General features: G+C 49.9%; 1 protein-coding gene across 13 annotated transcripts; it reads right to left on the reverse strand.

The window, feature by feature from the left end:
- Window positions 1-2,050: 2,050 nt before the first annotated feature.
- Window positions 2,051-27,983, reverse strand: HEPH (hephaestin). Of its 13 annotated transcripts, none has more exons than XM_075513489.1 (23): window positions 27,908-27,983; window positions 26,209-26,660; window positions 24,161-24,357; window positions 23,366-23,410; window positions 21,605-21,849; window positions 20,669-20,881; window positions 19,907-20,086; window positions 19,228-19,482; window positions 18,430-18,598; window positions 17,093-17,232; window positions 15,896-16,027; window positions 15,070-15,281; window positions 13,227-13,377; window positions 12,699-12,911; window positions 11,671-11,881; window positions 11,256-11,395; window positions 10,241-10,372; window positions 9,146-9,252; window positions 8,150-8,375; window positions 6,514-6,653; window positions 5,965-6,127; window positions 4,772-4,804; window positions 2,051-3,169 (listed from the first exon to the last, which is right to left on the reverse strand). In XM_075513489.1, the coding sequence occupies exons 3-23, from the start codon at window positions 24,322-24,324 to the stop codon at window positions 2,925-2,927; spliced, it is 3,516 nt and encodes a 1,171-aa protein (XP_075369604.1). In that variant the 5' UTR covers window positions 24,325-24,357; window positions 26,209-26,660; window positions 27,908-27,983; the 3' UTR covers window positions 2,051-2,924. The 13 variants fall into 13 exon arrangements, 12 of the variants coding, with proteins under 12 accessions (XP_075369604.1, XP_075369603.1, XP_075369601.1 ...); XM_075513488.1 differs by lacking the exon at window positions 27,908-27,983 and adding an exon at window positions 27,496-27,659; XM_075513486.1 differs by lacking the exon at window positions 27,908-27,983 and adding an exon at window positions 26,795-27,473.
- Between the last annotated feature and the right edge of the window lie 15 nt (window positions 27,984-27,998).

Here is a 27,998-nt window from a genome sequence, read left to right on the forward strand (position 1 = left end):
ATCTACTGCCTCAGCTCAGCGTGGGAGCTATTGCCACCCCAGCGTCTCCCTGTGGAGCAGCAGCACCGAGACCCTGAGCCCGCCCACCCTGCCGTCTTCTTGAGAAGGTGACTCCTCGGTAGCCACACGTGCATCAGGGATAAGCACAACCAAGACACTGTAGGATGCTCAGATAGAAGGCTTGCTGCCAAAGCGAACACACATTTGTTCGCAGGATCCAGCTCAGTCACCAGAACTGTGAAACATCTCTCCTCCTCCTCCTCGTACGCTCACCGGCTGGGAGAGCCAACTTCTGATTAGAGGCGGTTGTGAAGTTGCTGATAAACTGTTCTTCGTCACAGTTTGCTGCAACAGAAAGTTTCAGCAAAATTATCTGTTTTGTCCAAAGCTTTCCCTCGAGTTCTCTAGTCTGGGGTGGAATTGCTTATCAGAGGACACGGTCCCCTCCCAAACAGCCGCACAGCTGAGGCCTCCTCTAGGGCGTGGGCTCAGGAGCGTCCTAACTACCAGCGCTGGAGAAGAGGCCTCTGCCACGGATGCTCCACTTGGCCCAAAAAACATTACATTGGAGGAATTTTGGCAGCCTGCTGTTCAAGAAATGCGTGCAAATGTGGAGACACAGCTCCAGTCCCTGTGCTGCCCTGCTTCGGAGCCAGCGCTGAAACCCAAGTCCGCTGTCATCCAGCTTAGTGCCCTGGCTACTGGCTGAAGAACTGAAGAAAGGGTGACTTCCCTCTTTCTGCTTTCTTGAAGAAACTAAATACATTTACAATAACTCCTTTGTCTCAGTGTGGGCTGAGAACATTTTTTTGATCTATTTTTTCACAAGCCAAGGGGTGGGGGGGAATTTTCCTGCTTGGTTCTTACTTCTGATGGCATAGCTTCTAAAATTCACCCAGGACTGGTGGGCTTGCAAACCTCTGGTTTGCAACAGCAGCTGAACCAGGGTTGACAACGAGCAAAGAGTACCCATGTTCAGAGCATTCAACAGCCCTCCAGCTCCTCACCAGGCTTAATGAAGTGTAATGAAAGGAAATTAATGAGCTCTGTCCCCATTGCCAAAGGAAAGGGCAGCTGGAAATATGCAGGGACCCAATATGAATTGAACATGATTAAGTATGTTATAACTATTGTTCCGAATAAAATGGTGCTGTTATACCTAAATAGCCTACAGCAGTCCCTTGTCATTACAGCCATTTAGCTGGCTCTGCTTTAATTGCCTCTGAAAGCCACCCAGAAAGGATTTCTTTTACGCCCTTTCCAATGTAAAACCAGGGACAGAAATATGCAAGCACTAACCCGCATCCATTTAGATAATGGGGATTCGGTGGGTGAGCCAGGAAGATCGGTATTTTATAGGGAACTGCTTGGTGCTTGACACGCAGGGCGATGCGGCTGTGAAGTGTGCGGGCACGGCTGCCCCAGCCCGGGGGTGGGCTACGGAGCTCTGGGGTTAGTCACGGGCTACACCAGCCACCCCCACGGCCTGGCTCCTGGCCGGCAGCTGTAGCGGAGAGAGCAGGCACCAGAGGGTGCCTGACCCCAACCCAAAGGCACCCCGGGGCCAGAGGGGAGGCACCGTGTCCCTGTCCCCTCCTGGCCCCAGGCAGGCTCCCCCCAGCACCCAGCTCCTCTCCCCATGGGGGCTATCATTAGCCACAGAGGGTTCAGTAGACAGCAATGCTCCACGAGCATTTATTTGTCAGGACAGGCCTCTCCATCCCTAACACCTGCGATTCTGGGCTGTCTAAAAGGCAAGGGTCCCCCGAGTACAACCCCTGGTTACGGCAAGCATTCCCTCGTCTCGGGCCGCGCTACCTCACGCTCCAGGGACCGCAGCTTATTCGCTCCACACTGCTAAATTCCACCGGCACTTTAGCTTTCTCCTTCTTCACTGTTGCTGCATTTGCCTGCACAAAACTGCCACTGCACCACGATGGGGGAAGCGCTCCCTGACTTTTTCTGTCCCAAGCATAAGCTCCAGCTCACACAGGACTGAGTCTTTGGCTTGGCTCACAGCAGTAACACGGCAACAGCCCAACTCTGGAGATCACTTCGGTAAAATGTATTTGAAAGAAAGAGAGCAAACCACATCACAGAACACCACAGCATCCTTGACCCTGCTGCACAAGGAGCTGCACGGGTGCTGAGGTACAGCCCTTCACGTGCTCAGACCGACAGAGCTGCGACGCAGGGAAGTCACCAGGACGCTCTGCAGCGCTTGGAAAAGCTTCTTCTCCCAGCACAAGACACAGGACGCCCGATACCAAAGCACAGCGCCTGGGGTGCCAAGAGCAGAAGATGGGTCGCAGCAAGGCGAATGGTGAGGCACAGCTGTGGTCACGGTCCTTGCTGGAGCTCTCACGCCATGACATGTACTGCCCTGAATTTGCATCTGCCCAATTACTCATCAAAAAACAGCAATCCAAATCTAAATTAACATTTTCTCTTCTGTATTCTTAATTGATTCACAAAAATGAAAAGATTCTCTTCCCCCTTCAGATTAATTACTTTAAAGGCTCACAGTTTCTTGGGAGACAATTCTCAACTCAGCTCTGGCAATGGAGCAAGACTGGAATCTGGCCTAAGCTAGTCTGCTGAGAAAGACCAAGAGGAGTTGTTCTGGAGAGAAGAAAATAGGGGAAATGTCTCCTCTCTTTCTTGAGGAAGAGAAGTACTTTAGAAGGACCTTTTTACTCTTGTTACTTGTCTTCAGTCAGTTCAAAGGGTCCTGGGATCTCTCCTGGACAGACTTTTTCTTTACAGAGTGCTGAGGAAGACAGATTAAGAGGTCAGGGCTCCAGCTTTTCCTCCTTAGCTTCTAGAATTACAGCGTACGATTGAAATGATGCCCCAAAATCTTTGCCGTGGACAGCAATCCAGCCTCTGCTCCAAGCACACAGCCCGAAGTTTGTACATGGCTTTTATAGCCCCGAATTCTTTTGAGACATGAGTTTGAATCCGTCATCCAGGATGGACCTCCGATTGCGCCTTAACCTCTTTTGTCTCTCGAGATAGATGACCACTCCCAGGAGGAAGCAGGCGACCAGGAAGAGCACCATTCCTGCAATGGCTAGAGTGATGACTGTGGCCTCTATCTGCCCTTGAGCCAACTTAGCTCCAAAAAGCGTGATCTTCTGGGACTCGTCCTCATCCTCAGGTGGCAACTCTGAGGACAAACAAAAAGATAGTTCCAATGAGAGCCAGAAATAGCACAGCTGAAAGGTTCCGAGAAACATAAAAAAGGAGCAAAAGGAAGACCCAATGCAACCAAAGCAAGTCAAAGGAGACCCAGTTGCCATCCCGCTAACAGACCCTCATCCCTGAGGTGACACAGAAATTTGAGAACGAATGGTTCTTTCCCTAATCCACTCCACCCCAGGACACCTCCACGTCTCACAGCTATTCAGCCCAATCAGCTAGCCATTGCTCTCCCCACTCACGAGGGAGGTGACCTGAGGTTGTGTGGGGAGTCAGTGGCTGGGCTAGGAACAGAAGAATGGGGATGAGAACACGCGTCCGGAGTGGGGCTGCTGCAAGTTCCCCACCCTGCTCCAAGCTCCCCGTGCACATGGCTGTTCTCCTAACCACCACTTTTCAGAGTGCACTTGCTCAGTCATGCTGGTGGCGAGTTTCTTAAGATCTGAGCTCTCTTATGCTTCCACGCAGAGGCAGCAGCAACCTTTCGAGAAAAGTGGCTATTTGCACAGGTAACAACTGTTGATCAAGGTTTTTGCCTGGTGAGCATACACAGGCTGATGCCTGAGTATGGTACAAAAGCAAATTATTTAATATTGTCACTACTGCTCTGATACATTTCCTACTCCTCTTCTTTACACCCATTTTGAGTGAGGAAAACATTGTTTGGAAATGACTGAAATATCAGTGGAGAAAGACTGAAGAGTTGTGGGTAGATGGCTGTATTTTCAGCCGGTCTGAGCTGGCTCTGAGATCATCTCAGCTGGATTTATTCACAGCAGCTGAAAAATGGAGTTGTGGAAAAAGATGAAAAATCAGGGAAATAAATCACCACCATAAACTATTCTGACTTTTACCCCAGAAAATTTTAAAGGGATCTTATCTACTACTCCCCTTCTCCCTGGTGCTGCTCAATGAAAGGTCTTCTCACATCTGTTCTTTAAAATACCGGACAGATCCAGGGCACATGCTTAGGCTCTTTTCTTGGGGGAAGAGCAGACCAGAAGGCAGATGCACTTGTTTGCATGCTGACTCAGTCCCTTCAGCTAATGTGAATGTGATAGTGAACGTGAAAATTCCCTAAACCACACAGTAATTCACAGTCCGAGAAGGGAGGACAACTAATCTAAGGCACCCCTCGGGTTTTGATTGAAAGGGATAAGAAAAATCATGTCCTTTGCAACACCCTCCTTTAAACCTCTGCCAGTTTCTAAGCTCGCACTCTCCTCTGAAGACAAATCCATGCATAGCAAGTACAACAGGATGCGGGGCCACTAAACTTTTTCACCTAACGTGGTCAAACAAGCGTAACGAGCCCAGCTCCCTTATTTTTATCAGAGGCCAGACCTTTGGAGGGCAGATAAACAACCTAGCCTGGAGCCCTCCCTGCTACCCATCGGCAGCCAGGCCTCAGCCTAACACGCTGGCCGGCCCGACAGAGGAGAGGCTGTAAGTGGTGTTCGTGCTCCTCCCTTCTCCTCGCACAGATCTAAGTCTCTGTACTGACCAGAGACCTCCCTTCCTCCTCCGCCTCGCACACGGACGGTATTTAGCAGTGCAACATACGCCGTACCTGCACTGTAGTTTACGACTTCAAGCTCTGGCTCTGAAAGGAAACAAAGAGAGGGTGAGAAAGTGTTGGGCGGAAGAGGCAGAGAGTCCAGAACACGGCACGTCTGGCAAGGAGCAGATCCAGAGGCAGCATGGTTTCCAGGGCCTGCAGGTTTTCTTTCCTCCTGTCAGTGTTTTCCCTCTCCGCATCACACCAAGAGTGTTCTTCTATTACCCGCTCCAAGGGCGGACCCATCCCCGCCGCACAACCCTTTACGGCTTTTGAAAGAAAAGCACAGTCCAAGCCCCTGAGCCTGCGGTGGGCTGGCCCCGGCTGGCAGCATCGCTCGCTCACCCCCAGCGGGACAGGGGAGGGAACCGGAGGGGCAAAGGCGAGAAAAAAAGAACTTGTGGGGTGAGATAAAGACAATTGAAGAAGCGAAGGGAAAAGAAACAAAACCAAAAAAACCCAAGTGATGCAAAAGCAAACACTCGCTACCAGCAGACCGATGCCCAGCCAGGCCCTGAGCAATGGCTACTCCAGAAAAACTCCCCCCATTGTTATTGCTGAGCATGACGTCTTACGGCATGGAATATCCCTTGGTCAGTTCGGGTCAGCTGTCCCGGCTGTGTCCCTTCCCGGCCTCTTGCCCACCCCACTGAGTGAGAAACAGAGCAGACCTCGACGCCCGTGCAAGCGCTGTTCGGCAACAGCTAAAACCCTGGTGTGTTGTCAACTCTGTTTTGGCAACAAATCTGAAACACAGCACCCTATGGGCTGCTATGAAGAAAATTAACTCCATGGCAGCCAAACTCTGCGCAGAGTGTCACTCACCTTTGAGCACCTTCCCGTGTTTCCTGGTGAAACGAGAAGCCTCAGATGTGCACTTAGATTACAGGTAATGTTCTTAGTAAGAACAATTACTAGCTGATGGCTGAACATTGCTTCTCAGACACAAGCTAAAATAAAACTCAAGAATAACGTAGGCAATGTAAACCCCCGAAACCAATTTGTTATTAATTCCAGCTGCAGGTATTACCATATTCAAATGGAACATCTTAAATTAATGGTAGGTAAGTAGTTATGTGCTCAGTTAACTGGCTGTTTATGGTATGTAAAAGAGTTGTAAGTGTGATGCAAACACTCAGAATTTAGCGGCAGTAGTAGAAAGTGCTGTTAGATGTTTTACGGTGACAAGCAGTGATGCTCCCTACCTGATCTGGGCAAGACTGTGAAGAGTATCTCCATACCAGCATGAATATGATCAGACACATGACAGTGAAGCAGCCACGTCCCAGGGTTCCCCACCAACATCTCCACCATTTCAAAGGTCCCAGGGAACAGATCCACAACATCTGCTCTGTAGCTTTTGCCGTTCTGTCAAGGGGAAGGGAGGCTGTTAGCGCGCAGTGCTCCGAGCGTCTTTTCAGAAAGAAAATTCTGTCAGTGTCACCGGAGACCACTTCAGTGCTACGGCTGTTTTTCAAAGCTCAAAAAAAGATTTCAAAGAGCAGCTCCAGGGCTGTAGCTGGGAAAGCAAACACAATCTGGTAACGTCTACTCCTAAGAAGGGTTAAGCCAGGCATATCAGCACAATACAGAGAAGCTCCATGAGTCAGATTTGGATGTGTAAAGTCACACCCCTTTCCTAGTTGGGTGAAGCTGCTGTGAAGTCATTCAGGAAGTTCAAGTCCATCAGAGCCAAGCAAAAGTGCCAGTATCGGTGGTCAGTCTCTGCTTTATCATCAGCAGGCTATTCTTACCTTGTATATGAAGGTCTCAGCATGAAAATGGACTGTGTGGACATCAATCTCCTGACCCATTCCCAGCAGGTACCAGTTCACCCACTCTCCCTGGAACATGGTCAGCCCAGGCAAGTTCGCATAGAGCCTCCCATTGATGGCTGTGCAGTAAATAACACACAGAGAGAGCAGGAAAGGCTGTTATTGAAATGGTAAAGATGCTGAACCATCTCAGGGGAAGAACATGCAGGGCAAGTTAGACGCTACGAAGCTCATATAGCAACCAGTGCATCAGCAGTTAGTGTCTTCCATATGACAGTCCCCCAAAAGTTTGGCAGTCTCTCTCCAGCTCAACTACTTATCCACTCTGTTAACAGATAGGAAAAGTAAAGTGACTTGCATTCAAGGCCATGCTGTAGCTCAGCTCAAATAAATCTCAAAAACTACCTCTTGCTGAAAACCTGCAGTCAGCCAGCAGAGATGGTTGTTTCTAGAAGTCAAGATGTGTAAAAATGGCCTTCTTAGCCCAATGGTAGGGAAATATGTATATATCTATATACACATAAATCTCTCAACAATTTACTCGCTGAAAAACAAAAATAGACATCCTGCCAACAGACAACCCTGTCATTCTACGAGTCTCATGCTAGCTGTACACATTACATGCTGATCACTTGTAAAATCGCCACGTGGCAGGACTTCATTTCATAATTAGCACAGCAAGAAGGAATACTGCTCAGACTGCAAACGCAGGAAAGGGACCGAAACAGTGAGTGAGCTGAATGCCATGGCACGCCCATGGAAACTTTCATGCTCAGATGACAACGGAGGGAATAAGACAGAAAGAGGCATGATCTGAGGGCAGGAACACCGGTGTTTTACTCCCAGATCTGCCATAGGCACTTTCTGTAGCCCAAAACAAGCATCCAACTTCAATGTGTTGGGTTTTGCTAGCTATGATGTTGGGTTAGCAATTATAACAACGGACAGGTATATTTGGAGATTCTTTATATCACCTGTACAAAACCAGTAGTCATGACACTACACACAACGCAACTCTTCACTATTCTTATCTCCACAACTGCAAGGGACTTGTTTTGCCGAGAATACTTTAGATAGATCCAGATATAATATGGAGAAAAACTATCATAAATAACATGTTAATTTAGAAAAACGTGTTCATCCTACTATGGTAGAAATAGCTTTTTGGTAATCAGCTAAAACAACTGAGCCATGTATTGCAGCCACGTAGCTCGGTCAATTAACATGAAATCTAACATATTCTAACAGTCCTGAGATGAACAGAATGAAGTTAGTCTGACATATTAATTTCACATTCGATTTTATTTCCTGTCCCAAGTCACTCAGACACAGAGATTAACCTCTCTGGCCCATATCTTCCTATTCCTCCTGACAGGGACAGCCATAACGATTAGCCTTCATTAGAGATCAAAGATTTGTGCTGTGTACGTGCTGCAATATTGAGAACAACAGACAGTTTAATTCTGTTCGTGCCACTGACAACAGAAAAGGATGAGGGCATTCACTAGGAGTCAGGCTCTTGGTTTTTGGGTGGCTGACTACTTATAGAGGTCGCAGAATCAGCATCAACCTTGCATAGACAGTGACGGGTGCGCAGGTGCCTAACAGGCATTACCGTGCATTTTGTTGCTTTCCACGAATTTGTCGTCCAGCAGGTTGATCTCCTTGTGATTTCCCTTACTGAAACGTTCCACATTCTCCTCCAAGTACCAGGACTGATTTTCATCAAAAACCAGGAACAGCAGAGCAAACTCCCTCTTCACATCCTTCCTGATCCCATCAGACTGCAGTGCCCCTCTCCGGCAGATCTTCAGGGGCCCAATCAGACCGCTGTACATATCCTAATCAGCACGAAGGAGAAAAACCTCAGAGGTGTTCTTTCTCAAGGACCTTCTCACCCCCTCTTTTGTATGCAGTTCTGTCCCTCCAGCAACCATATTTTCTGTTCCCTGCATCACCCCACTTAAAACAAATGGTGCTACTGTGCAAGTACTCTCATTGGTGAAAGTCAGCTACCAAAGCACAAGAACAGTGACTATACAGGCTCTTATGAATGCAAATCCAAGAGTCATAAATATGAATGGTATCAAAATATTCTCCACTCTGTGGCTGCAAAAACATCTGCAAACTGAGATAAACAGGCAGTGATCTCTAGGTTGAATATGATGGTTTACTGCAGGATCCTCCAGGTTGTTTCCCTGTGAGATCGGTGCTATGACAACTGATCCTAGCAATGCTCAAATCTTCCTGCTTTATCCATGGTGCCTAATTTTGGACAATTTGTCTTTCTTGATTAGCCCTATGGCTCTCACTAATAGAAACCATGACTTACTGGGAGATGTTCTCATATCCTGGAAATAAGTGAAGGAAGGTTAGTGTCAAGGAGACAGGGGAATTGTTTTATGAAGGTTTGTGTTAGGAAAAAATAAGGACAAACATCACGACAAATCTGGAGGATTTCTTCTCCGAGGAGAACGCTGGACATGTCACCAGGTGGTTCTTCTACATCTCGGCTGGACCAATCTCTCCATTATGTTCAGCTCACATTGTTTTGTAGAGGGGGTGAAAAATCTGTCTAATTGGGCTTTGCTGGTTCTAACCTCTATTTTACCTTTACTGGGTCCACCGTAGAGTAGTAGACCCAAGGAACACAGGCTGAATCATTTGGCCCTGGACCAGACCTCTCAGGCACTTCCCATCGGTATGTCGCAATGTTGCCTGAGTGACAGAGAAGCACCGTTAACACCAGTGTGATACACTCGCTCGCCAGTTTGCCAAGCAGCACGCAAAGCAAAACAAAAAAAGAAGATCCTGCGTTCAAAGTGCAAATTCAATTCTGATTTTGGTGGACATTGCATCTTCCTTCCCCAAAGACCGAAAAGCAGGATGGAGGCTCCCCTCTCACAAGCAAAGCAGAGGGGTCGCAGGATGCACACGCTATCTGGTATCAGCGCAACTCTGTTCTATCTGCCGCCTTTGAGACTGGACCTGGCCGAGGAAATTCTACCTCTTCAGTACAGATGGAGCTCGAGATGATCTTTCATCTCTCTGAAGTATATTTATGATGCTCATTCAAATTAATTTTTAAAATTACTATTTTGTGTATTAGCAATACATTTCAGAAAGATGGGGCCTGACCGAGAACCTGTTTGTGGCTCAGACAGCCTGCGGAAGTTGAAGGGGACCAAAAGTTACACAAATTGGCATCTGGACCGTGAAACAAACGGGTGACTTCGGTCAGCATCCTGGCAAGCAATTGCGCGTTTCTCCCATTTCATGCTATTTTCATACTATTGTGCACATCACGAAAAGTATAGGTCCCAAAGAAGAGGGGCAGGCTTCCCCCATCGTGGGCTGTCAGCCGAGGGCTACCAAGGACTGACGGAGCTGTGAACTGCCATCATCTTTCTCCTTCCTACAGACAGACCACGCTCAGCGGGGGGGATAAGGCTGCACACAGAAAAGTTTGTGCTATGCTTAACCCAGAAGTCAGAGCAGAATATGAACTCCCAGGGCTGCCCTTCCCACACAGGCGATAGCACTAAAACCGCGGTGAACCTGAAAGGCCAGTGATTGTTCAGTTCCAGTTCTCCACCATCGGCAAACAAGTACATCTAAGCCTCCTTAAGGAAACCAGTCTAGCTATAGGCTAAAACTAGCTTCGTAAGCCCATACAGGCATACGGCTGGGGACCACAGTGACTTACCGGGGTTTGCTACTTGCGGCTGTCCTGTATCCCTTTCCAGCACCCCGTGTGCGTGAATGGAGTAGGGTCGTGTGGCGTTGTTCTTAAACACGATGTTGAGAATATCTCCCACTTCCGCCCACAGAAAAGGACCTTGAGACAGGAAGAACATACTCTGAGACTAGCAAAACTGTCGACGTCTCTCCTGAGGATATTCCCACCTCTCTCATCATCTTCTGCCCAGATATATTCCCTTACAACATTTATGATGTTCCCCTCCCTCTTCTCTACCTCCCAAAAAGAGAATCGGAGGTCGGTCCCAATGCAAGTAAGTCTTAGAAAACCGGGAGTTTCACAACGAGGGAAGTGAAGGCTGTTAGGCATTTTAACTGTGCCCAGTGCAACTATGGCTTGATTTCTGAATGCTGCTATGCTAAATTTCACAGGGTCTCGATCATGCCTTGGTGCTGGTTTCAAAAAACGTGGTAATATTCGATTTGGCCTGACAGTGTCACAAGTCAGAGCTGCAGTCTATTTTGACCAGCATATACTGCCTCAGCCTGGCAGCTCTGGCACCACTTATAGTCCTGGGTTCGTAACACAGAGCTGTGTCTCCACGGACTTCCGTCGGACATTGTAATGTGCTCCTCCACTTCCCAAGGCCTGCCTGCTTTTGCCTCAAAAGCGTTTCTCTCACAGCTACAGATTTTCACCTACATCTCTCAGACTGCTCTCTAGAAGTCAGCAGTTATTTCTGTTTTACAGTCAGAGAAATGCAGGTGTGAAAAATACTTTTGCCCGAGACATGAAAGAAAGCTGGTGCAAAGGCAGGCATGCGAACCCAGTCTTCTCTACTACAAGCTGTGTTCAGGACCCTCTTTCTCCAAAGCTGGCACACCTGGATAGGAGACAGTCTGAATTTCTTCTCCCTTGCATACACAGCAGATGCCTAAATATCTAGGAGGCCTTCAGATTACAGCCCTTAGCCACTGAAGCCAAGTGGAGTGGAAGATGTACCCTCTGCACGTATCCTTACCTAGTATCCCTAGGTGTTCATCACCATTTATCCTGGCCTTGGGGGTCTGGAAAGTCCCATCGGTGTACTCCCTGTAAACTGCTTTCTTGTACTTGGAGCCGAGCAGTCCATTCTCGTTGCTCAAAAATATATCGGCGTAGCTGAGAAATGCAGAATGAGTGCTGAGATACCCAAAAGCTCACAGGGGATAAACAGCTAACTCGTGGCAGGGGGTTCACTAGCTGAATGGGTTTCCCAGAGACCTGCTTTGGCTGCAAAGGTGGGCGCAGTGACGCGGGGGGGCTGCGGCTCCCATCAGCAGCACCACCAGCAGCGGCGTAGGCACCACGTCGCAAGGTGGCCAAGATACCTAACAGGCCTCACCAAGGTCTACTGAGAAACTGTGCCAAAGGCTTCCCCAGAAGAATGGCTCTACCTCTCTGCAGAATGGTTGTGCCGTTCCCTCTCCCAGCTTCGGTCAGGCACGTAGTCCCACACCACCTCCTCTGCCATGATGTAATACGTCCGCACCCCCCTGTACTGAAGGGCAGGCGCAGGATCCCTCTTTCCACACTTGGAAACGGTGTAGCGTTCCCTCATCCCAGCCTGGTAGTGATTGCTCGTCTGGCAGTAGATCTCAAAAGTCCCTGAGGGAGGCAGCATGAACAAGGAAATCAGCGGCTTTTAAAGATCCCAGGAAACAGCTGCTTCCCGCGCAGGGCTCGTGTGGCGGCTGACATCGGTATGTGCGTGGCGTGTACCCGGGCGGTTGTTTAGGGAGCTTGGTTGCCACAGGCTGAGATTAAAAGGGGTTGTCAGAGAAACCAAGCAGGAATGGCACGACAAAGTCCTACACAAAAATCATCTCAGGAGTCTTTCTTACACAATAACCAGCTTATTAGATGTGAAGAAACCAATAAAGTGACATAACTGTGCTACCACTGCTGAGACGCTGGTTAAGTAAGAGACCTAGCCTGCGAATGCCAAAGGGGAGGAGACAACTGGCAGCTGAGGCCACCGCATTGCGTGAATGAGACTCGGTGTTGTGTGCCTGTCCCACCAACTGGGAAGACTGGGGTCTGTCATAAACGTGAATCTCCGCAAGCCATGGACAGGGGAGTTAAGCTCTGGCAACTGTCTGCTACTTTATCCTGAAAGACATGTTTGCATGTTTCTGTGGGTCACAGGCAGCAATGGCCATCGGGGCTGTTACTACAAATATTTAATAGGAAGTGGCAGCCTAGAGAATCAGTCTGGGGCAATATGGGAAAGATCCTGTATCTCCTGTTCTTCTCCAGAATCGGATGCAAAGACAGGAGCCGTGGCCACGTAAATGGGACTAAACAGGATCTAAAGCACAGCTCACCCTGTAAGAGTTTACACCGTGCTAAAGAATCAGCCACAGGAGCAAATGCTACAACGGGAGACTTTTCCTGCTGCTAAGTTAGATGTGCGGGCACTTACCCTTGTTATCAGGTTGCATGAAGGCAGTAGCAAATGTGTGGGGGAACAGATTCGCTGAATCTCTCCGCATCCCATGTACCTGCAGGGTGTTTCCCCGAAACACAGCTCCATGTACATCTGCTTCACTGCCCAAGCCCAGAAGGTGCCAGGACACATTGTCTCCTTCACACACGTTCAGCCCAGGCAAGTTACCAAACATAAGTCCATTGATGGCTGCAAAGGAGAAAACAATTAACTCGCTGCAGGTAGGTAGCAGCCAAGAGGTTCATTTTGCGCGCACGCACTTTGACAGGGCAGGCCTGCCAGTGGAAAGGCAGCTTGCTCGTAATTCACCCGACTATGCTCAGGACGCGCGTCCTGCGACAGCCATGCTCCTTGTCCCGTGTCCCACCCGCTGCCTCCAGCCTCGCTTGATTTCAGGCCAACGCAACACAGCCCCTCCAGCTTCCCAGCTCAGCCTTTAGGCGAGCACCGCCCCGTGTTTTGCAGGTTCATTCCCGCTGCATGCGGAACAGCATCAGGCCGTACCGTGCATCCTGTTTGATTCCTCAAAGCCATCATCCTTTTTCACAGACGTCTCTTCCATCCTCAAATAGTATTTTATGTTTGCATTTAAATACCAGCTGAGGTTCTCATCAAACACGCTGAAGAGAAGGTAAAATTCTTTGTCGATCCCTTTCTAAGATATAATCATAATGACGGCTGTTAATTTTCAAAATGCACCAATGAACTATCCTTACAGTTAAAGCTGTTTTGCCTGGCTCTCATGTTCCCCTTTATCTTAAAACTTGGCTCATTGAGGGCCAGGGCTCTGTCCTTTTACTCATGTTGAATATTCCTCTTTTGTTCCACGAGAGGCACCACTTGTGGATTTTTCCATGATATTTCACGTGAGTAAGGTGATCAAAATTCAGCCAAGGATATGAAGTCACTGCCTCCCTCCCCCACCGTCCCCACGTCCAGGCGTAGGTTTCTCCGCCTGTCCAAATCAGACCTGAGATCAGAGCCCAGCCCACAGGGCAGGCTGATGACTCTGTTCCACCTCTCCTTTCTCCTACCACAGGCCTGGACTGGGGATTTTTTTTATTACCCTAAATCCTTGAAAATATTAGTTCTCCTAAGAAACGCGTTGCAAAGCATGGTGTGTTTCCCCACTGAAAGAACATCCCCATTGCTGTCCAGAGTCTCCCTCTGACAGGGGCTTCCTCAGCTGTACCCAGGAGGACACGCTGCAGAGAGGGCCAGGCGATTCCCAGTCTGCGGCACAGGGGGCACGAGGGGTGGCCGTGCACCTTTCCCAGTTACGCATTCATTATCGGGTTGCCTAAGATTGTGGAGCCAGAATTGCTGCCCCAGGTGATTTTTCCCTGTCCTACCTTTCCAAACAAGCCTGTTTTGTTCACACCCTTTCGATACCTGCAGCTGTTTTATCGTTATCACAGCTCCTTCCCATAGCGGGCTGTACACATTCATGATCCCCTCTGCTCAGAAGAGTCACGTTTCCACCCCGTGTAACGTACTGATCTCTTCTGCACTCCTACTTTAGCCACATCGTGCCACCACTGAAAGCAGGCAGAAAGCAAACTCCCCCGGGGAGGCTCTCGGGGCAGCCGCTCTCGGACTCGCCAGCCGCTCCCTCATCCGCACCGCAAGGAAGGCGGGACGGCACTAGGCTGTTTTTCTGCCGCCTACTGTTTTTCACAGTAAGGCTCTGCTAATCTGTCTTGCACTGCCCCAGTATATTAATTTACCGCCTTCCCTAGACTTACTGCCGTGAGTAGACTATCCCTGAGTGACATACCAAGAGTAAGTTCTGGTCGCCCTTCAGATTTCACCTCTCTTTCACCAAAAGCATAAAGGCTGACATGGATTTTCACATGCTTTTTTGTAGTCAGCTCTGCTTGAAAATGAACTGCTCTTGCAGAAGAAATGCAGTTCACCCACACCTCAAAGCGTTATATCATTCAAGCAAACCACCTGTAAGTAAGTGAAATGTCTTTTCAATGTTTCCGAGACTGCAACGAATATTCCACACGCCTCTGAAAGCAGCCTGCTACGCAGGCTCGGGACAAAAGTTACCTGTAAAGTCACATCCAAGGTACACTCGTTCAGCCAAGTCTGAGTTTTAAAGCAGAGCTCAGAAACCATTTCAAGGGCAGCCCTTGGGAGCCCAGAACGCTAGCCATTCCCACCCGAGACCTGGGCACCAGCTGTCCCGACGCTAACCTGCCTCGTGGCTTTGATTCGACTCCCCTGGACTCACACTATCGCACGTTTGTTTTTATTATGTTCCCTAATGTTTTGCTGATGCTTCCTTCTCTACAAGAAAACAAAGAACCTGGTAAGAGCATGGCAGGAAAACCCCTTTTACCTGTTTGTTGTTGTCATCCAAAGTGCCCGGCTTGCAGACGAGCAGAGGCCCTACTAAACCTGAACTGGGGTCTCTGATGGGATTCGCAGCAGAGCTGTACATCCAGGTCAGGCAGGGAGGGTCGCTGGACGTGGGCCCCACGTGCTTCGGCACGGTCCAGCGGTACGTAAAGTTGTGCAGCGGCGCAACAGAAACCCCATTCTGGGACAGACCTTTAAAACAGAGATTGGCATGGTTATTCCCAAGGTCTCTGTACAAACTTGGTTACATCTTCTCACCGGCTACATTCATATGGGCTTTACTTCGTTTGTGTCATTAAAATATGCGGCACCTCTGAGGTCTGATGTGGGCGTGTTTAAGGCACACAGAGAGCCGCTCTCAGTACCATGTAAATTCCCACTGGTGCCATGGCAGAGACAGGCACGGCGACGGGAAATAACGAAGCCGATCCCGCTGCATCTGGGGAGATGAGTGTTGGAAGCACGTGGTGATCTGAGCTGGAAGGCACCGGGCACACTCCTCTGCTCACAGGGTCTCAAACAGCTAGAGCTGGTCTGAGCTTTGGTTTACTATTTTAATCTGAAAAATAGCACCTCTGGAACCGTACTCCCTCTGGCACCCTCCCTGGGCACCAGTTCAGCGGAAAGTCTCCTTCGGCGAGGCCTCAGGCAGGCTGAGGACCAGGCTGGCTTCCACCCAGTTCCGGGGCACATCCAGTCCTTCCCAGCTGCAGAAACTCCCCAGCAGAGAGGAGGTACGGGCTGCGGAGCTCCACCACCGGCACTGGCACTACCACTGAATTACTTGAGAAAAGGGAGCCACAAACCATCATGGTACTGCATCCCTTCCCACGTCTTCCCGTAGGACACTCCGTGAGGCTGGATGCTGAAAGGCCAGGAGGCTTTGTTAACAAACGTCACCAGGATGGTGTCTCCCACTTCAGCTTTGATCACTGGGCCTACACGAATAGCAGAGAGAGCATGTCAGCAACGGAGCAACTCCCTGGGTGACCAGGCAAACCCAAGAAGCCAGGGCCACCTTCCACCCAGGCTGAGGGGAGCAGAAGATACAGAAGAAAGGTGGACTTCCCCGCACGTCGACATCGCCTAAGGCCTTTCAGCCCTGACAGCAGGAGCAGGGGGCTGACAAGAATTATCTGAAAGCGTTTCGGGTCTGCAGGAGGACTCCGAGAAGATGCTTCAGGCCTTCGCAGACGGAGTAACAAAATGGCCAGATGTGCTGAAACGCCCTCAGGAAAGGCCCGTGTCTCTCACCCACCTGCATAAGGCCCCCTCAGCCTTCCAAGATGGGTGCCTTGGGCCTGAGGTCTGGTGTGTAGAGGTACGAGATGCCCCAAGCCCACCGCTGGCTCTGTGAGCCGCGGCCCCCAGCCAGCTAGAAAGAAGCCATGAGTCTTTAATAAGCCTATCGGTTCCTATCTGTGGCCTCTGCCGTGATTGCTGTTGCTCATTTCTAGTGTCATTAGATTATCAGTCACTGCTGGTGCAGGAAATTGGACCGCACCTATACGCTTCTACCACGTATGTCACAGCCTTCACGCGCGATCCGTTTGCCTCTGCAGACTGCCTATTTTCTTCTCTCATCTTTCTCCACCACCCTCACTGTTACCCGGCTATAACAGAGAGAGCGCCCACTCGGAAGAGGAAGTTTTCTGTGAGAAAGCGGGGTTTGTAGCATGCCTTGAAGATGCTCAGTCAAAACCACGTAACCAGGGGCTATTACTGTGACCTGTTTAGCTCTAGTTACAAATCCTAGACTGTGTCCCTCCGCCCTTACTACTAACCTCTGAAGCCTGCCCCGGCAGAACAGCGATTCTGCCTGTTCTGCCATTCCACACCCTAGGTCCGTCCCCCTCGCTCTTAGATGTAACTGCTGTCAAACACCTCCGGGCCGCGCTCTGCGCCACGAAACGAGAGGGCAGGTACAGCCGACGGGTGCTCCCGACATCAGCATCGTTCTCACTGGCACTGAAAGAAGATTTGCGCTGCTGGATGATTCCTACCGAGTATCCCAAGGTGTTTCTCTTCTTCCGACTGCTGCTTTTCCTCACGGAAGCTCTCATCGGTATATTCCACGTACTTTGCCTTCCAATAGACTCCCCCAATTCGGTAGCGGCTACGCTTGAAAAACTGCTCAGCAGGGCTAAATGCAAAAAGCAAACGTCAGGTCATTTTTATGAAAACCAGTCCTGTTCTTCTCCTGCTCCCTCCCCACACGGCTCTGGCAGCGCCAGCAGCATCTCCAAATCAAGCAGCTTTTCAGACAAGGACAGCATCTCTGGTTTGGAACAAGCACAGCTTGTCTCTGTGAAACCTTTTCGTCCTGCAGACTCATCTGCCCGCCGTGTGCAGGGAGCACCTCTGGCACGCAGCCCTCTCCCAGCTGGAGCAGCCGGGCTCCATGGCACGGGTCCGAGCAGCACCTCTGTACAAGGTGCGCAAAAGAGGGCAGTGAACAAAGCTGCAGCGCAGTCACTGCAGAGGCAGGGCTGCGACGCTCAGCTCCTCAGAGGCCAGGGGACAACTGCAGTCCTAACTGGAAAAACCCCTCACACAACAGCTGTGGAGAGATTTATTTCCTCCGCCACCACCCTCTCCAAACACACAGACGTAACACGCCTTGCAGTAGAGGCAGCTTAGTTACAAGGCCAGCTCACGGGTCTAAGGAGCTTTCAGTTCTAAGGTCTGTAAGAGAGTTGCTGTGTGGCTTTGGGTAAATCATTAACTGCTCCGCATTTCTTCTTCTCCATCTGACAGAGGTGTATCCTGTCCAAAGGCTTCCCAGGAAAGGGAACGGAGGGGGAGGAATGTCTTTGTTTCCGTCAGCCAAAGTCTGAACGGGAACCCACTCACCAACCGCTGTCTCGACCCCCGACACGCGGGATGGAAGGCCGTCAGAGGCCACGGCATTTGATTTCCTAGAAATTGCTTGCTGCAGCAAGGCGACACTGAAGCACATCCGCAGGCTAGCTCTGCCACCCTGTGTCTGCTGCACGATGTGCTTTCTTAATAGTTCATCAAATACACAGATCTGTTCCTAGGTCAGGCACAGCAAGCAGAAACGAAGCGCAGAGACAAATGTGGCAGCCCGTGTTCTCCATAAGCTCGGACTCCTGGAGTCTGTGGGTAAGGGCTATGAACCAGCACCGCTCTCAGCACAGTCTAGCTACAGCAGCCTACATTTCCAGATGGGGTGATCTGCCTTCCCAGGAAATGTACTCCACGTGAATTGCAGGCATGTATTTTGATAAGAAAGAAATTCCACATTTTCCTTAGCAGCCTCCCCGACACAGACGCGAGACTCCCAAACGCTGCCCTAGCCCATCAGCCTCTTGCTTACCTGCCGGCCTCACTCAGCCGTTTCCCACTGCTTTGGTCGAGCCCTGAAGGTCCGTAGTCCCACTGCACTTCCTTTGCAGCTATGTAGTATTTCCGAACTCTCCCTTCCAGGGCGGACGCCGGGGCTTGCCGAGAACAGGGCCGGACTTCATAGAGTGCCCCCATCCCAGCTGTCCAAGACATGGCGGAGAACACACATGCTGACCCCGCTCAGCCAGTCTGACCAGGCAATGAACACAGTCCCACGTTCCTGCCATGAACCGGCCACTCCTCCTGTTGCCCCAAAAGGCACGTGGCTGGGAGAAGGTGATTAGGCGGTCCCCACAGCAAGGAGTTTTTTGTGTTAGTGAGCAGAGCTTCTTACCTTAGCTTTTGGATGCTATGGAAGTATGGACAGAGAGCGAATAGAGCCTCCTGCTATCCTCAGATGTACCAGGCAAGTGCATGGTACATCTGAGGATAGCAGATGTACAGGGACTAGATGTATAGCAGATGTACAGGGACTAGAGCTCCTAAGGCATCTTAGCTTTCAGCTGCACCTAACTTACTGTCTTCACCACTGATCAACGTGGAACATCATACAATGGTACAAGTCATCCCCAGTAAGTCTGGCCTGCACATTAATAATCAATCCACCCCAATTTATACAAGACAAGGAATGACCCCATTCATCTAGGGACGTTTTCAGCGGGAATGCTGCCCGAGGCACTGTCCCCTACCGCACTGTACGTCTCGGGACCACACCGGGAGAAAAAAGGGAGGCCGCAGAGTGCAGGACATGTTCCAACCTCTGCCTTACCTTGTATGTGATCACTGGTCTGACAGCTCAGTAGCCATCTCCCAGGGTTACTGGGGATCATGTCTGCTGTAACAAAAGTGGCTGGGAAGAGGCTGGCCACATCCGTCCTATGGCCTCGAATATTGAGCGTTTCTCCATGGAAGTAGGCTGTATGAACATCAATTTCGTTGCCCATCCCGAAGAGGTGCCATGAAACGTAATCCCCAGCACACATCACCACCTCAGGGAGGTTCCCAAACACGTAACCATTAATAGCTGCAAAACCAAGCAAGCCAAAATCAGAGATTAGAAAAGGGGCCTTCAGAGCTTCCGCCAGCAGGTCCCAGTACAGATCTGTTTGGAGGATGGACCTAACCAGAACTCGTCCTCCTCCTCTTGCTCTGGAGAGCCCAGCTCCACAACTCATTCCTAAAATGAAGTGTATTCAACATCTCCAAACAACTAGCAAAGGCTCACTCAAGCCAAAGATTAAGTCAAAATAACACTTCTTTTTTCTGGAGTTGCTGCGCTGTCCCTGTGACACTGTCTCAGAGCACATGATCTGCGAGCTTGCTGACTCCCTTCTCCCCTCTACCCACGCCCTGGCATACAAGAGCAGAAAGGGCTTTTCAAGACACCAGAGCGCTGACACCCCGGAGCGTCTGGGCAGAGCCAGTGGCTTCACAAAGGTGACACTGACCATGCATTTTGTTGCTCTCTTGGAATTCCTCCTCTTCTTTGTCTACGGAGCCCGGATCTGTGCAGAATGACGCTATGTTCTCATCCAGGTACCAGCTTAGGTTCTCATCCACCACACTGAACATCAGAAAGAAATCAAGGTCCACATCCTGGCGTCTTTGAGAACTGCCAGTCAGTATTCCTAGGGTGAAAGGAAAGATGAATGAATACCCACCCATGCAGAAACGCAGACATCAGTCGAGGGATTAAAACACCCACAGAAGAGTAACTCTTATCCCACAAATTAGAGACAGATGCTTTCCCCACCATCCTAGCACAGCTCACTGCAGAGTCCTAGCACGCTCACTCTTTTCTAATATATTCCCGCTAACACGTTTCTCACTCCCAAGCAGCTCTGCCACTGCACGGCTGAACTGCCACACCTTCAGTGTTCTTACTCCTGCTGAAATCAAACGGTCCCCATTTTTTTTTAATACACAAACTCAGTCTTGGATGAGATTCCTGCTTTTAACATGGATTCAAACAGCGCTCTCAGATCACGAGGCCTACAAGCTCAGCTGCCCAGCCACTAAGGGATAAAGATAACGTAGCGACCAGAACCCAGCTAGAACACGGGTACTGTCTTCTCCAGTCATGCCGCATTTTCCCGTGAAGCTGGGAGCTGCCCACCGGCGTATCTTCTCATCCTATCCTTGTTCAAGTACCACAAAATCTTCACAGTATGAAACTGCAGCCCCCAGCTGCTTTCTCTTGGAGTTTTTACCTTTTCTGCATGTAAGTAATGGCCCAATTAAACCAGATGCAATGTCCTTTGGTGCATCAATATGAGAGTGGTAGATCCAGGTCAAGCAGTTTGGGTCATCAGCAGTTGGGCTGTGATCTTCAGGGACAGTCCAAGTATAGGTGTAATTCCCTCCTGGGAAAACAGCATCATCCTTCTTCTGATCCTGGGGGGACATATCAGGATACAGGGATCCTAGAACAATTGAGCAATCACAACATCCATTCAAGAAGAGCAGAGATGTCCACACGCGTAACCTTACACTGAGCCGCTCTCACTCAGTTCGAGCACTGCGTGTATATACTTGGCTAGCAGATTGCAAAGCGAGACTCACCACCCCCAGGCTGAAATAGTGTTTAATCGTCATTTTCTCAAAGAGAAACTGAGGCACAGAGCGACTGTAAGGCAACTTGCCCAGTAATCGGGTCAGCACAGAGTCAAAGATCATTCCCATTCTGCCTATTGCTGCTTTGCCTTCAACTCTGCCGTGTGCCACAGCCAGCCTCTCCACAAGCTCTAGCATTACTTCAAGCAGCAGTTCTTTGGTCTCATACTTCACCATTCGTGTGAACTCCCTGAAGCTCATCACACTTGTGGCTCATACTACAGCACTTCAAATAATGAATACAGCTCTTTTCCTTCTGCACCACTCTCCCACTAGCAAGCTTTGGAGGTTCTTCTAAAATCAAGAAATCTGGGCTGGGTACTGTAATGCCTAGGTCAGGAAACTGCTCCCAGACCCACGAACCTGCTACCCCAACATCCGGTGGCTTCGCTAAACACCTAAGTGCAGCTGCTTTCCAGCAGCATAGCTTTGGGCTGACCAGGTCTGTGGCTTTACAGACATCTCTCCTCAGTCCACACTCCTACGATCCCAGTGAGAAGAACGTATCTCCTTTATGGCAGTGGCTCATTTACCTTCAGAGTCCTTTTCGTAGAAAACGCCATGAGGATGGATTGTATACGGTCGACTAGCAAAATTTTTTAGGTGTACTTCAATGGTATCCCCCACTTCTGCTCGGATGACGGGCCCAAGGAACCCCAGCCAGCCAGGTTTGGGAATCTCAGTGGTGTACGTGGAGTCTGTGTATTGCTTATAGACAGATTTCTTGTACGTGCTTCCCACCCTGTCTTTGCCAGGCTGGAGGAATGTTGAGGCCTTGCTGTTAAATTCAGAAAAGGGAAAGGCACCATGAGTCATGGATTATACAAAACAGCTGGTCGATAACACAGTAGAACGATGACGACACACAGCTTTCCCAGGTAAGCCCGAAAGCCCTGGCATTACAGAGGAGCGCCTGTGCTCTACCCTAGCACGCTCTAAGCCATCCGTGAACTTCCTCCTCCCACACCTCTGACTGCTGCGACACGGGCAGCGCAGCCTGCTTGAAAAACAGGCAGCACTGGCCGTTAGCCTCGTCTGCTTTCCAAGCACGTGAAACGCAACAGGGGACGTGGGCACGCGAACAGCTCGCTGAGCCTGGGACCACAGCCACAAGCACGGCCAGACGCCTGCCGCCACGCGCGGCCACGGCCTCGTCCCCAGTTCTTCACGAACGGGCACAAAGTGCACCCCTGAACTGTGCAGTGCAAACAGGAATGGGAAGGATGGTGCTTCTCTGAGAACCACACGTGGGTGACGCGGGGAAGACCGAAGCCCTCCTGATGCCTGCTTCAGCCTTCACTGGGATTTTAGAAACTCATTTCAGTGCCTTCGTGGCATTTGCAGCTAAATCACAAGTTTGGGGGGGGGGGGGGGGGGGGGGGATGATCTCCTGAGCTCTCTGGCCAGAATTCACAGTCTAAAAGATTATTTTCTACTTAACAGATTCTGAATTACTTGTAGAATGGCAGACAAGTCAGGCAGGTATGTACCCAGCACGTAACCAGCTTCCAGAGTTAAAACCTCATACAGGTACTAAAGTTCAACTCATAAGCACATTTGCTCTTTCTGACTAATTCTGAGTAGATAAGAGATGAATCACGGCCCAGGTATTAGTGGGACCGGCCTAAATGAGAGCTGAGGTCGCTCCCCCCTCTTCCCCCTTAGTATCAGTCACCCTGCAGTAATAGAAGTAGCCCTGAAATACAGGCAAACTCCAACGGCTATCTCCAGAAGATGAACAGTTGAGACCAAAACATTAAGCATTGCCCTTGTCATTCAAAATTGTAAAGGGCTGGGCTCTGGCCATGCAATCTAGAGCTCATCCCTTTGCGAAGCCATCCCCGCAGCCACTATTAGCAAAGAGCTGACAGATAATTCATACGTCATTTTGCAGATCTGCCTCTTTTTCCCCCCCCACATAGTCCATTTCTTCCCAACAAAGAAAACTTCAAGCATTTTACTACCTCTACCGTTCATACCAATATCACATCCATTTCGTATTGCTAGAAACTTGGTTTCCGTGATCATTGTACAAATAAGTCCCATTAGCTAATGGTTTGCAGTGACAGAACAGTTTTTAAATTGCTTTTAAGTTTAATGGCCTTGAATTTCATTTCCTTCTCCATGTATTATGAGAAAGCAAACAAAAACCACCGCATTCGTTATCACTGCAGGAGTCGGTGATAATATCTTTATTAATCCTGAATTTTGGGGGATTTCCTTTTCTGTGAACTGATTTAGGTCTATTCAGCATCTCCAGAGAACAGAGACTTTTCCACGCTAAACTGACAGACCTTGATGTTTTTCTGTGAACCCCTCCTATTCCTTCTGTGCTGTTTCTGAAAGATATGTATAAACCCGAGTGTTGTTTATTTATTATAGAGGGGTAAATGACTGAGAGCAGGTCAAGAAATACAGGTTATTTGCCACAGAAAATGGGGGGGGCACAAATGCCTTTAAAAAGCTGTGGAAAGCTATGCAAAAAAAACCACCAACCAACACCAAAACAAAAAACCAACAAAGAAAAAAAGGTTTGGTGTTTTGAAAACTAAAACCAAAACCTGTTTTTGTAGTGACTCAAAGTAATTATTGCAGTTTCCAGATTTACCTTTGGAACAAAAACTTATTTTTCAAGCCACCCCTAAAATTTCTTGCAGGAAGTTCCATTAAGTCTAAGGCTTGGAATTCCATTTAAACAAAACCAAGGCGGCTCTGTGAAGTCATTTCCATCAGGGTGAAAAGTCATCCCGCCTCAGGATACACGAGCTGATCACCAGCTGGAACTAAGAAAAATGAAAGCCCAGGGCAGAGTATTGCACAATCCCTCCTATTAGAGGGCCTCTGCGCTTCCCTCCAGCGCCCAGGCACTGGCCGCTCCATTAAACTGACCATTCCTTGTCCCACTGATACAGTTTCTATGTTCCTACAATAAAACGAGTTAAACATTAAGCTCATAAAGATCAGACATCTATCGACTCATGTCTCTTGCTTGCTTAGATGTCCCAGTACACTTGCATGAAATTGCACCTAAAATTAGTATTTTAAGTAAGTGTAAGTAGCAGATTAAATTCTCATAGAGCTAAACATACGGGTTATGCGCAATGCTTTGGTTAGCGAGTACGTTCTTTCCTGTTGGAGCATAGTTCCAGTCCACCTCGCGGATCCCCAGGTAATAGACTCGGGTGGCACCTCCAGCAAACGTGGGCGACAGCGTGTGGATGTAAAGCAGCAACACCCAAAACAACCCCATCATAGCCTGAAGTGAAGGTGCTTTTGGAGGTTACACCTATTTGGGAGAAAAGAAAAACAAAGGTAATGAAACAGAAGTAGAATATGACCACACAGTTTGAGGTACCGGACATTTTGAGAGGGTACGAAGAAGTCGGGCAGAAGTCCTACTGGGATCATTATTCAAACATCCAAGAAGGAAATCACTCCCATAACAAAATTAACGCACAGGTGGATGGAGATCATGCCGTGCCGAGCAGTCCCCAAAACCAAACGTGCTTCTCTCATAAGAGTTTGATTAACCCTTTTTTTTGCCTGTAGCTCTCTTCCAAATGCTTTGTTCCATAGTGTTGAGAACATGCTGCTAATTCAGTAAGCTTTCACACAGTAGGAGACGGAGGTGAACAGATTCACAGCGAGGCTATGTTAGCAGAAGAGGCACCTGTAAATCCCACGTGCTGTGTAACTGTCGTCTTAGGGCAGCGGGGTCCTGAGCAGAAAGTGCCACGCACGCTGGAGTTCCAAGGGACTGGTTTTTCACCACCCCTCATGTCCCAAATCACCTTACAGGACCACACACAAAGCTCAGGGAAATAATCCTGAGCAAGCATCTCTATATTTTAAAGTGTTGCCAAGATCTCTCTATTCCACTAAGCCACCTGAGGAAGTATGATTTAGGCACTGGGAAGTAATTTTAAGTTTTAACTTCTTTAAAGATTGCTCTTGAAGAGTGGTTCTCTGTAATCCAGGGATTGCATCTCAAATGGGCTGCACAAGGCTTTTTGCTTAGTCTCGTTCCATGAAATATTTTCCCCATGATTTAGATCACAAAGTAAGGAGCTTACTCATAAAACTTCCAGTCAACACCAAGCTTGGTGCGATAAGCACCAGAAATACTCTGAGGAGAGATCCAGGGCAAGCTGCAGAAATTGTCCGAAATCATCACAATACAATTCTGCGAATACAAGTTCAAAGACCTACCTGTATGAAGGAGAAACTGCTGCAACATGGGGCAGCAGAATTACACCAAAGGATATGAAAATAGCTTAGGGTTAAAATGGATGACAAACTAAAAAAGCCACATGAAAACGCTTAAGAAAGATCCCATCCAGTGATTTAATTAACAAAGCCGGATGTAACCAATAATCAAACTGCCGTCTAAAACAGATGTCCAGCTCTTGAGACACATAACAGCAACTTAGAAAACATTCAGCAGAGAGAAACAGAAAGCAAGAGAATTAGAAAAATGTGACCTAGCAAGAAAGCTTAAAGGAATCGGTCTTCTTTAACTTCAAAAAGAAGGGGATGGTGACATACCACCACATCAAACACAGAAAGGTTTTTTTATAAAGAGGTTGTCATTATTTATTCTCCCCTGTCTTTGGTAACAGCAACATGAATATATCAGGTTTCTTTGCAGCAAAGCTGGATATTCTCTAAGCTTCCAGCTAGCACACACAGCAAACCTGTGAAATCTCTTACCACATGCGACACCCAACGTAGGGGACTCAACCCCAGCACACAGATACCTTCCAAACCTGTATTTCTGATTTCCAAACTTGCTGTACTATCTTCAGAAGCCAACGATAATCAAGTATTACTGATTCCAAACAGTCATTAGATTGAGAAGTTGAGCAAAAGCAACTCTCAGCTTGGAAGAACCTTCTTTCCCTCCTTTCTCAAAAGGGGGCTGTAGGGATCTCTCTAAATGCGAGATGTTTTAGACCCATCAACCCAGTATAGCTCTGCTCCCGCGGCTCCACCAGCAAGCCCTGCAGGAGGTCCTGGCCACACACCTGAAGGAATCGGGCACAGAACAGCCCCTTCCCCGTGGCCCTAGCACGGCAGGGATGACGGCAGAGCGCGCGCTCAATCCCGCCGCTACACGCTGGCCGCTGCCCTCACCGACCTTATTCCCTGCGACTGCTGCTCCAGTGACCGGTGCTGTTCACGGGGAGGTGAAATACCTGCGCTGACCCACTCATTCAGTGCCAACAAAGACGTTTCAAAGCAAGGCGTTCGCAAACCTGTACCCGTGCTGTTCCACGCACACCTGCCCTAACAGCAAAAGGCAGTGGTGACAGCAACCAGGAAAGGCAAAGCCGGCGGCACCAGCCCTCAGTCGGAAGCCTCCCATCTGTCGGCACACGCCCTGCTGGGAAGGGCGAGGGGATGCTTTCGACTCAGCCAAAGAAGCGGCCTTCTTGTCAACGCGGGTCAAAGTACGTCGGAGCAGCTTTCCGGGGAAAGCGTGCCCAGTGCGCGGGGTGACCATCCTGGGAGCAGCCAAGCCTGGGGAGTCCGCGTGCGCTAATCTTTACGTCCTCTCGCATCAAGGGTTTTTGCAAGCAACATCAAATCCTAGGAAAGGGCAAAGCTTAGACTTTATACCAAGGAGGAACAGCGACTCTTCAAGCTGGTTGTGAAAACTGCCTACCGAGACAAATCCCCGCTGCGTCAGCCCACTACTGCTACGTGGCAGAGGCCCTGCTCACCACATTAAAGCTCCACACTGCAGCATCAGTAAACTTATCAGATAAATCAGACTCGACCAGAAGTCATGGCAATCTAAACGCCTTGCAAACGTGCTCTGGCTTTCAAAAAGTCAAGGGCGAAGTCTTCGGGACAGCCTTACTGAGGCTTTACGAGAGTCCAGTCGGGGCTCAGGCTGGAGTTTGACCACGACATCGCACGTACCTCTGTGGCAATTTTAGGAAACGGCAAAACATCACTCAAGGAAGATCCGGCAGGCTGGACTGATTCTGTTCTCACATTCCCTCCACAGTGACTAATCACCATTTAGTTACTCTGCTAGTGCAAGGTGAAGGAAACCAAAAACCTGAAGTTCTTCTCAAAAAAGTTAGTTTTTCTTTGAGATATATGCCCCGATTAAGAAAAAAACCAAAACAACCCAAATTTTGTATTACGTTCATCCCTGAACCTTTATAGCAGAACTTTACAGCAGAACCCTTGCTCCCAGGACTTCCCTTCGCTCATTCACTAATACTACAGGAATTGCGAATGAACGGAAACATCAGATTTCAGCCTCTCTGGTAGCTAACCAGCCGCCACTTCACCCGGGCGGAGGGGCTGAGCGCAGGGCTCTGTCCTGGCCCCTGGCTGCCGGGAAACCGCCGCCCAAGAAAGAGGGGGCAAAAGCACCGAGCGAGGGAAGGAAACGAGGGAAGCCCCGTACTTGCCGGACGCGGCTCCGCCGGGAGGGCGAGGGCGTCAGCGGGGAGACATCTCCCGCGGCGGGGCCGAGCCGCACCAGCGCCGGCGGGGCCAAAGTCTGGGCTGTTCAAGGGCCGAGCCTCGCCCCCCCCGGGCCGGCCCGGCCCGGCCCGCTCCGCAGGCACGCCCCGCGGGGCGCCGGCCGACCGGGGCCGCGCCGCCGGCCGCCGCCGCCCCGGGGCCCCGCAGCCCCGACGGCGGCTTCCCCGCGGGGGCCGGGCTGCCGCGCTCCTCGCCGCCCCGCCACGCACCTGCGGGCCGCGCCCCAGCCCCGTCCCGGGCCCCGGCTGCGGACGGCGCGGCCGCGCACACGGAGCCCGGGCCGCGGGACCCCACCAGACCACCGCCCCGCCACGGCCGCCCGCGGCGCGCACCTGCCCGCCCCCGGTGCCCCGCGGCGAGCCCCGGGAGCGCGGGGCAGGGCCGGAGCTGCGGCACGTGGGCGCCGGCGCCTACCTGCGGGGC

Source organism: Mycteria americana, chromosome 10 (genome assembly GCF_035582795.1).
Source record: "Mycteria americana isolate JAX WOST 10 ecotype Jacksonville Zoo and Gardens chromosome 10, USCA_MyAme_1.0, whole genome shotgun sequence".
In the NCBI taxonomy this organism is placed as follows: domain Eukaryota; kingdom Metazoa; phylum Chordata; class Aves; order Ciconiiformes; family Ciconiidae; genus Mycteria; species Mycteria americana.